General features: G+C 41.3%; 1 protein-coding gene across 1 annotated transcript; it reads left to right on the top strand.

Annotated features, from left to right (window-relative positions):
* The first annotated feature begins 84 nt into the window (after window positions 1–84).
* On the top strand, window positions 85–9,653 carry ptcd3 (pentatricopeptide repeat domain 3). The gene is made up of 23 exons (XM_047586018.1): window positions 85–213; window positions 613–665; window positions 1,819–1,858; window positions 1,957–2,002; window positions 2,115–2,183; window positions 2,890–2,994; window positions 3,108–3,231; window positions 3,315–3,418; window positions 3,521–3,682; window positions 3,868–3,928; window positions 4,316–4,398; window positions 5,684–5,828; window positions 5,953–6,009; window positions 6,107–6,196; window positions 6,285–6,313; window positions 6,482–6,588; window positions 6,708–6,786; window positions 7,297–7,387; window positions 7,473–7,558; window positions 7,652–7,788; window positions 7,875–7,916; window positions 8,119–8,277; window positions 9,482–9,653. The coding sequence occupies exons 1-23, from the start codon at window positions 86–88 to the stop codon at window positions 9,525–9,527; spliced, it is 2,043 nt and encodes a 680-aa protein (XP_047441974.1). The 5' UTR covers window position 85; the 3' UTR covers window positions 9,528–9,653.
* The last annotated feature ends 1,740 nt before the right edge of the window (window positions 9,654–11,393 follow it).

The following is an 11,393-nucleotide window of genomic DNA, read 5'->3' as shown; positions in this document are numbered from 1 at the left end:
ATGTTCAATGTTAAATAAATAAAAACAGCCTTTCGAGAAACAAAAACTAATTGTTATTATTTCACCTCCCCCCTTCCTGTCCTACATGGTTTCTCCCTCCCAGAAGCCTTCAGTTCGTAACAACATGGCGGCGCCCGGTAAGCACGTAGGGCATTACATCCAGAGAAACGGACGACTTGTGTTCTCTAACCTCGAACAGTTGTTTGGTCACAGGTAAGACGAGTCGACAAATGTTTGTTTTGAACCAAAATGATATTCAGTTGTCTGTGATGTCGCGTCGTTTGTCCGTGGCCAGGTGATAACTGCAGCTAGCATCCCTGTGACGGGAGGTCATCCCGTTTAGTGACATAACTGTTGTGGATAAAATATGTCTTATTGAAACAAACGTGGTACAAGATGTGCATATTTGAGGTCTGGTGTCGTTTAGCTAATTAAACTTAACTAAAAGGTTGAATGTGGAGCTTTTTACAAAAGGATACGTGTTGTCTGCCATCCTCCTTCACACTGTCTGTTCCTTACCCACTATACAGTGCTTTTTTTTTCTAGTAAAGTTTGTTTATTTTTACATTAAAGGCAATAACATTGTAACTAACACCTATTTTTTTTTCCTAGGAGCTTTGGTTGGACTGCAGCTCTCCGACAACAAGCAGCAGAAGCTAATACAGGTAAACCAAAAGGAGGCGATTTGATCTTCATGATAATCCTATCGGTTTATCAGGATAAAAATAACACGTTTCACACACCTTGCCTCCAAAACCATCACCAGCTTCCCATAACCAACCTACAGAACTGAACAATAGACCCATAAAACGATATGCGGTCTCAATAGAACAGGACAGGACAGTACACATCCACTCAGCCAACACCTCATCCCACCACCTTCAGGTGGCAGATACCAGACTTTTAAATTCTGACGAGCTCGCATAGGAAAGGTCCTAATATACCTGCAAACATATCCACCCTAAATAACCAACCCCTGAAGATTTCTTTCTCCTCCCCTCTGTCTCTACTGTCTGTGTCCACCACATTTAATGTCCAGTGATTCTTGTTGATTTGTCTTGTCTCGTCCAATCTTCTGTTGCGATGGATACGCGTACGATCTAGTGGGAACAAATCTCCATTCAAGTAAAGTAAAAACAAATAAATGGTGTAGCTTTTTCAAACGTTAGAAAGACCCAGATGAAATAAAACCCATTTAAAAAGAATTTTTCAGAAGATGTTTGGCTTTAAAACAAACCCCCTGAATTCATAACAATAAAAGTCAGTTTCAGGAGGAATTCAAAGAAAGAAGAAGAAGAACTTTATTTATTTATGTCTCTTTTCATACACACATAAGGGAGTCAGGAAACACGTGGAGCAGTTGGCAGCTTTTGTGCAGAATACATGGAGCTCGTAGGGTTATGTGCTTTGCTCAAGGGCCCTTCAGCTGTAGATTTCAAGGGGAAAGCACTGCTGTCCATTCATTCCATCTTTGCACGTTCGTGGGTCTGGTTAATTCACCACAATCAAAGAATTTTAACATACTCAACAGATGTTAACTTCATCTCAGTTACAAGCAATTATTTTAGCCATTTACCTTTTATTAGATCACATATCTGAATTAAAGGGTTTTTGTTTTTTAAAGAAGTTATTTGATTCAGAAAGTGAAATCCTTACTACCATGACGTTTTTGTTATTTTCATGGAGTTTGTTGAAAATAAGTAAAATCCTCAACAGTACCAGTGATTAAAAAAAATTGTTGGTTAAACAACGATCAGACTTTCTTTACTGTAACTGTAACATAAGTATTAATTAAAATCACATGTGTTGTTCTTGCAGAATCAACAGAGTCCATCGTCATCCCCAAGAAGAAAACATGGTACGTCTCTCATGAAGTGTCATAAAAAGCACGAAGCCCTGTGCCTCAGAGATATGTAGTTATGTGTATTTTTTTTATTTTTTTTGTCAATTTAACAGGAGCAAAGATGCAGTGCTGCAGGCGCTGGCTTCAACTGTCAGCAGGGTGAGAGCTGACTCACTTCCTTTACCATTATCTTTTTTCCTGTGTTTTCATGGAGCCGTTACTTTGTTTATCTGCTCACTTGCCGTCTCTTTTTCTTTTCCCTTCCTTCCAGGATCCGACTGCGTACCCCTACCAGTTCCAGGATGATCCGTTCCTCTCGCCCAGAAATTCTCTCGAGTTTGTACGTTAAAAACAGCTTCATGCTAAACGTCACTGGCAGTGTTTGTTTTTACAATTGTACACTTAAATCAGTCACGTTGCGTTGGCCTATTTAGGGACATTAGTAAGGGTGCAGGTTGTTTATGGGGCATCTTAGCTGCACACTCACAACATCTGGCCACACATCTGTTAAAAAAAAAACAATCTGCAAACACATGTTGCCTTTATAATATATCTGCTGGTTTGGACAAGCATTAGTTCCTCAGTGAATTGACATTAAAATGCTTAAACTTTGTAAATAAAAGGCTAAAAACCAAAAAAAACCCAGGAATATTTAACCTGTATTTGTGTCCAGATACCTGGAGACAGGTAATAAATTAGTTATTAGAATTTGCTGCTGTCACATTCACATAAGCTGCATAGGCTTGAATCAGCCTGTAGGTTTCATATTGTAATTAAATTATATCTTAAATCATGCATTACTTCAAGTCTTAATGTAATTAAAGTTTTTGAGTGATGTAATTATTCACCCTTGTCATAAACAGTGAAAATTAGTTATAAAACTGTAAACATGTGTTTTTCTGCTTTGCAGTTTTAACTTGGAGGTCTATGGAGCCTCAAGTGGTCATTTGAAGAACTGCAGTTTTTAATCACTGGGTTAAATGAAACCTTGACTCATGTTGTTGCAACTGACATGTTACTGTCTCTCTCTCTCTTTCTCTCTGCAGAGAATGTTCTCTTTCTCTCAAGAGTCTGGCAGATCTGCAGCCAAATATTTTATCAACACCAACCCCAAGTTCTTCACCAAAGACTTTGCCGAGCCGCATATACCAGTAAGAAACGCATGCGTGGAAGGGACCGGAGGACAGATTATCACACCTGTGCACATATCGTTTTTGCCGCTGCAGCAGTGTCGCTTGACTCTCCGTCGTGTCTCTGTGCGTAGTGTCTGATGCCGGAGAGCGTGGCACTGCGTCTGGAGGAGGTGAGCGAGGACGCGCTGAAGGAACGAATCAGTCTGAGGAAGGTGACGGCTGCTGTTAATATGTACGACCAACTAATGCAAGCTGGTGAGAACACACAGTAAAATCCCTCTAAAAGTTTGTAGGCGGGTGAATTTCTGACTGAACAGCTTTAACTTCCATCCTTTCAGGCACGCCCATCTCAACGGACACAACGCACGACCTGTTGGACCTGATCAGTCTCTACTGCGACAGAGACCCCGTCCGGGACGAGGGTCCACAGACCGAGAACGCGGTGAGTCCTCCACCATCCGAAAGACGCGTCGACGCGGCGGCACGAAGCGCGTTGGCTTAGCCGCTGTGCGTCCCGTGTGTTTTTTTTTTTTTTTTTTCGTAGGAGTCGGGAGAGGAGCCGGACAGAAGGAGAGGAAGAGGCCGGCGAGCGGCGGACTTCATAAAGGTCACCTGGAAGGAATCCAACAACGCAGAGAGGATCTTCAACCTGCTGCCGGAGAGAGACACGCGCTGTTACTCTGCTCTCATCAGAGGCATGGTGAAGGTACGAGCCTCGTCTCCTCCCTCCACTCAGCTTAGAACTGGAGAAGCAATAACCTCGTTACAGTGGCACTAAAAGCTGAATCCTCAGTTAAAGATGGATCTTTGTGTCGCATCCGTATGAAAAGTTCTGTATAAATAAAGTTCGATTTGATCCGTAATTAAGTGCATATGTTTGTCTCCTCCCAGCATCAAGCCTTTCAGAAAGCCTTCAGCTTTTACACAGATCTGCTCAACAACAAGGTGCCAGGTGAGTTGTGAGAGTTGACGCAAAAAGAGCAGAAAGAAAGGAAATAATAATAAAACTTTAAAAACGAGACAGACATCCATAAACATCTGGTGGCTGTCTGCGTCAAGAATATTAAACTCCATTTACTGCAAATGTGTTTATGTGTATTCGTTTTGTTATATTAGGGAGTGAAAAGCATTTTATATGACGTAGTTTGACCATTAATGACGGTTGTCTTTCATTCAGTTTCATTCATTGGATGTTGTTTAACTGAAAGTAAACTGTGTTGAACATTCAACCCGGCTGAAGCCTTGACCAAACACAAAGATGTGACTCTACTTCATGTAACTTAACGTTTAAGGTTGTTTATTGGAAGCTAATCGGCTGACCCGCTCTTTTTCTGTCCAGCCGACGTCCACATCTTCAACGCTCTCATCTCAGCGGTTTCAGAAGTCAGAGAGAAATACGAAGAGAGATGGGAACTCATCACCGTAAGAACCTCCCACACACTATTTTAACTCAGAATTTGAACCGATCTCCAGCTCACGCGGACAGAACTCCTCATAGAGAGATCTAATTTCAACGTCAGTATTTAAAAAATAAAAAATAAAAACGGTAAAGGAAGGATATGACATAGATCTAGGATTAAAATAGCAAAAGTTTTACACATTCAATGGTGGTTCTTTATTTTTTTTTTTATCATTTTACATCAACATTGAAGACATCTAAAGGAACACGTGTAATTATGTTCCAATAAAGAAAAGTGTGAAACAGATCAAGTCTTTTTATGAAACAATAGTAGGTAAAAATTTATACGACTCTGTTTCATGGGTTAGGGGTTCATTTTTGTATTTTAGTCATTGTATTCACACGATTAACATAAAAATAAAATACAATGAAAATAAGATTCAAATAAAATATAAGTAAAAATCTAATGAGATAAAATAGATAAAAATAAACAAATGAAATAAAATAAGATTCAAATAAATATGAGTAAAAATCTAATAAAATAAAAAAAAAACAAAATAAGGTTAAATAAAATATAAGTAAAAATCTAATACTATAAAATAAATTAACAAATAAAATAAAATAAGATAAAAATAAAATTTAAGTAAAAATATAATATAATAAAAAATAAATAAATAAAATAAGGTCAAATCAAATATAAACAAAAATCTAATGAGATAAAATAGATAAAAATAAACAAATGAAATAAAATAAGATTAAAATAAATATGAGTAAAAATCTAATAAAATAAAAAATAAATAAATAAAATAAGGTTAAATAAAATCTAAGTAAAAATCTAATACTATAAAATAAATTAACAAATAAAATAAAATAAGATTAAAATAAAATTTAAGTAAAAATCTATTATAATAAAATAATAAACAAATAAAACAAAAATAAGATCTAGTAAAATAAAATAATATTAATAAGTATAAAATGTACAAAATTATCATATGAACAAATGTGCAAGAAATAGAGTGGTTGTACAGACTGATACGGGTATGAGAGCAGCCATGTAGAGTTCAGTTAATTTAATATTGAACATTTGTAAATGCAGTGTTAACAAGTGAAATATAACAAGTTCATGTAAATACGAAAACACATATGAGATGAGACATAATGTCCTTATTTGACCTGGACAGACCGTCTCAGTAGAAATCTTTTTAGCATGCGTGGCCCCTTAAACACAGATGAACCAGGATCGTGCGACAACCCGACACTTTATTTCCCAGGTGAGACGCTCAGTTTTGTCTCTGTCTCCGTCCGTAGGAGCTGTTGATACAGATGAACCGGCAGAAGATTCGTCCCAACCTCATGACCTTCAACAGTGTCCTCAAAACCCTGAGACGCTGCGGCTATTTGGCCAGATCGCAAGCTTTCCACATTCTGAGTGAGATGAAGGCGTTGGGGATAGGTGACTATACGAGCTCGCTCTACTTATCCAAACCAGAAAACTCCACTCTGGAATTCATGTGTTTATTTTTTTTTATTTTTTTTTTCCAATTAATCTTCTTAATCGAGTCTTCATGTCTCTCCAGAACCCAGCCTGGCCACATACAACCACCTCCTGGTCATCTTTTACAAACCAACCACAGGTAACACGTCGCAGAGCGCTCGGCTGTTAACGCTCGGCTGTTAACGCTCTTTGTTGTTCAGCTGTTTAGTTGTTGAGTATTTCCGTTTCCTCTCCAGGCCCCTCGAACCAAAACGTCACCGAGATGTTACAAGAAGTGATGGCAGCGGTGGAAGGGGTCAGCTTCACCTGCCAGGACCCCGAGGATGGTACTGATTAGGAACTGAAAAAAAAATGACAGCTATTCAAATGGCTATAAAAAAAAAATGACTTTGTGCTTCGTCTCTTTCCATCTAGTTCATTTCTTCTCCAGTGCAATGAGAATAGTAAGTATTTTTAATCCATCTCCCCCCTCTGCTTTCATCGAGGTTTATTCACCATCACAAGTTACATTGAGTCCAATCTGAGCTGGTTGTTACATCGGTTTATTTAAGTCGTGGCATTAACTCAAGTGTAACTTATTCAGCGGCGTTTCTCTCTGTCTGTTTAAATAGTGTTTGGAGCATAAGGATTTAGAGCTGGGTTATAAAGTCCACAGTCTAATAGAAGTCGGGGAGAACTGGAGGCTGCAGGGAGAATCACATCAACAGGCCATTTACTAGTAAGTACATATATATATATCCATATATATATATATTTGTGGAGCCTCTATATGTGAAGTTAGTACAGTCGTGGTTAAAAGGCTGCACAGTAACCGAACTCCTCCTCGCTCCTCTCCAGCGGTCGCTTCTTCAACCTGTTGTGCATGATGGAGCACATCGACGTGGTGATGAAGTGGTACAAGCAGATGGTTTCCACGGTCAGTCTCTACGGCAACGGCACTATCATCAGACACGTGCACCGATCAGCCGTAACATTAGAACCACCGACGGGACAAAAAGGAGAAATTAATGACATGGACCACGTTGATGACAAATTGTTGTCATCAACAAAGTGTTCTGCCTGGGGAACTCTTTGTGGACCTGGTGTTAATTAATGCGGATGTTAGTTAGACATGTAACCAGCCTCCCCCCCACACACACACACACACATAAACACAAACACACAAAACAAGTTTCAGATCAACTCAAAAAACATGAGAAAGAGCACACCTCCAGATTCACTAGATCCCAAACTGATCGAGTATCTGTGGGATGATCCTCCCCTTAAGACCCCCACTAACGCCACAGGACACCCTCAGAAGGGCCGTGTCCATTTTCTGATGCGTCACAACTATAGGACGGTTGATCGGTGTAGCTTTTATTTTTAAAGTCGTCCTCCTGTCAGATGAGCAGAATTTCTTGAACTTGCGTCTCGTGTCTTCGTCTAGGTGTACTACCCCAACAGTCAGGGATTGAGCGGCCTGCTCCAGGCTATGGACACAGACAACCGTCTGGACTTGGTGCCCACTATATGGAAAGGTGAGTTTCACGGTTTCACAGTTGAGAGGAGTCTCTCAGAGACTCGACTCCCTCCATCTTGCGCCGTGTCCTCTTGTTTTTCCAGACATCAAGCTGCTGGGTCATGATAATAAGCCTCACCTGGTGGACGAGCTTCTGAGTCTGATGGCCAGAGACAAACAGAGTCCTGAGGTCAGTAGGTCGACGCGTGGCTTGTCCGCGGGTAGTTGCTTCAGCTCGAGTGTGTGTCCGTGAACGTAGACCTGTTTGTGTGTGTATCTGCAGGTTCAGAAGTCTTTCGGAGAGTGTGCTCTGGAAGTTAAGAGCGTGTTCGATGGGAAGCCCGAAGTGCAGTGGAGCGCCTCGTCCTTCTCACACGTCACCAACCTCCTGCTGCAAGCCAACATGATCCAACCGGCCTGGTGAGAATGACTGAAACGTGTCTTTTTATTTGACTCTGGAGTAAAGGGTCTGACGTCCTCTCCTCTCTGTTTGCTCTTCTCTTCAGGGAGATGCTGCGGCTCTTCAAAAGCAGGAACAGAGTTCCTTCGTAAGTTTCCACCCAAGCTCCAGTCACACACACATAATCACTTGTCAGTGAAAGATGATATTTAAGTGAGTTTATAATTTTACATATAAACAGAAAACAGAAATACAGTAGTAATTAAATGTAACCCCCATGATATCACTTCCTATGATATAACCCAGAGTGGTTTCTAACCTCTTGCGTTTCCTGCTGTGATTCTCCGCAGCGGCGAGGTGTTGAACAACTTCCTGTCGGTGTGTCAAAGTAACGCTGCTCCAGAGAAAGCGGTGGAGCTGGTCCAGCTGTCCGCGGCCTACTGTCTGCCGGCAACGGCCGAGCTGGCCAAGCGAGCGCTGGCTGAGTTCAAACTGACTGAGGAGCAAAGGTGAGGAGTGTAGCATGACAACATTATGACCCCTTGACAGGAAAAGTTATTAACGTCAGCCAATTTAGTGGCAGTTCAGTGGGAAACGCACACAACAACAGTTCAGGAACAATAAGTAAAAAACGTGAAGAGCAGCTTCAAGGTGTCGTCCCGGCCTCCAAATTCACTAGATCCCAAACTGATCAAGTATTTGTGGGATGATCCACCTCCCCTCAAAGAAGCAGCCCAAAGTAGGGGTCACTGATAACACTCAGTGCGTTTACATGCAGAGCTTAATCGAGCTATGCTCAAAATTCTGCTTTCTGACTACAGTCCTTGTCCCAGTTTACATGCAGCGCAAGAAAATCGAATAACTGTTCTCCTCTTCCACACTAGGTGGCGATACGTGTCTTTTCAGCGGGTTTTGGATGCTACACAATGTTAGGAAGGTGGTCATAATGTTATGGGAGAGTCTGAACAAACATGTCGGCTCAGGTGTTCCCTGTAACAACATTTATTTATCTAATTGTTTACCAATGACAAGAATCATGATTATATTTAATTAAATTAATTTTACTTTCATAACCCATAATAACAAATATAGGTTAAATTATATTTTAGGTTACATCATGGGTTGGTGTAGTTATTAGCCCAAAACTCAAAAATAAGCATTTTATTATCACTTGAGGCTAAAAAAAAAAAAAGAGTCTTTATGTGGCTGCAGCTTTTAATTTTTTTTTTAATCAATCGGGCTAAAACTGAATAGAGATGGAGTGATTTCACTAGACCGAACTGTATCGGGTGGTCGCAAAAAAAGGAAAAGCTATTTGCATTTCTAGCAGCTGGCGTCCGGCTTCTGTTTGAGCTCCATTGTGTTGCCTTCCCAGCACTCATCAGCATCCCATCAGCAGAGGTGACAGGTGTGATGGATGAGCGCATTAACAAAAGAAAACTAGACGGAGACAAATCCATAGCCGAGTCCTCGGGGACGAAAAAAAAAAAAAAAAGACGAGTAGTAGCAGTTTGAACGATGTCTTCCTCCACACAGGAGAGAAGGAAGATCTTCCATTAGGGAGCCGACTCAGCTTAATGGGGGCCAGAATTTAATTGGTTTATATGGTGCTCTGGCGGCGGTTCCTTTCACTCCCCCTTTTACCGTTGCTGTTGTTTGTGTTTCTGGATGTCCACGTTCGCTCACGGTGCCTCGTTTGTCTGTTCCATCCAGAGCCATTTTATCTGAACTGGACACTGCAGGAGAGCCCTCCGACTGAACGGCGCAACTCTGGGCGGACGAGTACGAGAATTAAATATAAAATACAAAAAATATTATTGGTAGAAAGAGTCCTGGTCTGTGTTTGCTTTGCTTATCTGTGAAATAAAGACACATGAACACAGTAGAACCTCTCCTGACGTGTTGTTCTTCAACATGACCACTAGAGGCCGCTGTTTCTCTTTGTTCGGGAAGTTATCAAGCAGATCAGCGCGAGGAGAGAGTACGTCATATTTCGCAGTTAATTTTCCACTTTATATTCACGCTGTAATGAAATATATTTGATACATGAGAGACGAAGGTGTTGAGCCTTAAAAACTCAAATTTACCACCAGAGCCACGAATGTTGTGAGTTGTTTTCTGCACACGACCATTTGCTGTGTGGCCCGAGGGAAAATTACACAGACGCAAATTTCTTTCTGTAACGCCAACTTCCTTGAATTGCTGATAAGCAGCTTCCTCAGACTGCTGCAGCATGAATGTGTGTGTGTGTGTGTGTGTGTGTGTTGTAAAGGGTCAGGAATGGCGGGGTCAAATTAAAGGAACCTCCAGATATAAAGATGGTATCGGGACTCCAGATGACGGCATGCAACGTGTGTGTGTGTTTTAGCAGATGCAGTCTGTAAAAGACTGCAGGTCTGGACGGGACAGAGGGTGTGTGTTTGTGTGCGTGGCTTGTGTTATCTTTGGGATAACCGTGTAATAAAAACATCTTGAAAGCCCTTTAAAAGTAAAGTAGAGGTGGATTTAAAGTAATTGCAAGTTTATTTAAACGCGAGTGTAATGACATTATTGTCATTATTATTATTGTTGCCATTAGGCAACACGGAGGAAATCATGTCATGTGTGTCATGTCTGTGCCTGTGTGTAATGTAAACTTGTGTTCACATGAGGAGATGATCAAAAAAAAAAAAAAAAAAAACGAGATGCGTGCAAGCCCACACAGGTGTGTGTGTGTGACGCAGCGAATTTGTTTTCGTACTCGAACCAATCGTCAGCTGAGCTGGTAGCAAGACCAAATAAGGACAAGTGGGCTCTTAGTGTGTGCCTGTGTGTCTCTCTGTGCATGTGTGTGTGTGTAGGGGGGGTGTGCAATTTAAGATGGGTGTGGTCTGAGGACGGAGTTATTGTTCTCAGAGCACTTGCCTGAAACCATACATACCTCCTGGTAAATGCTACACAGGTTTATCACTTACCTGAGACTCTATATGAAAACGTTATCTTTATAAACACTCACTCAAATAATGTGCAGCTTGAAACTTTGAAAGGCCCTGGAGGAGGTGAAAAAATAAAAACATCAATAACAGGACGAGTATGAAGTTACCGAACAACAATGGAGAGCGTGATCCGGCTGCATGAAAAGAAAACACGTCACAGAAATAGATTGTGCTCAGAACAACGAGAGGCTCGGTCTGAAGCATTCCTTTCTCCCACTCGTCCCCTGACTCGACGCGAGCGTACTGTACCACAGCGGAGGTCAGAGGTCAAACCTGTTCACAAAAAACAGGATGTGACGGCACATCCCACTGATGCTTTTAATACCTCCGTTCGGTCGAGTTGAGCTAGTAAAAACCTTCATTAGCGCGATGAACTGTCTGTTTCCTCATTGTTGCTTCCCGAGGAGAAGAGGAAGAAGGAAGAGGAGAGAGAGGAGAGGGAGGTGGCAGTGACAGAAGAAGAAAAGCGTTAATGCTACAGCTGACAGAGAGAGAAAGAGAGAGCACGTTGAGACGGGTCAGACAGTGAGTGAAATGGCACAATTCTTCTACCAGATGAGGTAGCCAGTCACTGGCAGCCATTCCTCTCATCCCACACAATGGAAAGAGCAAACGACGAAAATTCCTCAGACCTCAGGTCACATTACTCA

Source organism: Mugil cephalus, chromosome 5, assembly GCF_022458985.1.
Source record: "Mugil cephalus isolate CIBA_MC_2020 chromosome 5, CIBA_Mcephalus_1.1, whole genome shotgun sequence".
Classification (NCBI taxonomy): domain Eukaryota; kingdom Metazoa; phylum Chordata; class Actinopteri; order Mugiliformes; family Mugilidae; genus Mugil; species Mugil cephalus.
The sequence above is the reverse complement of the archived record's forward strand: the minus strand, read 5'-3'. Positions and strand labels throughout refer to the sequence as shown.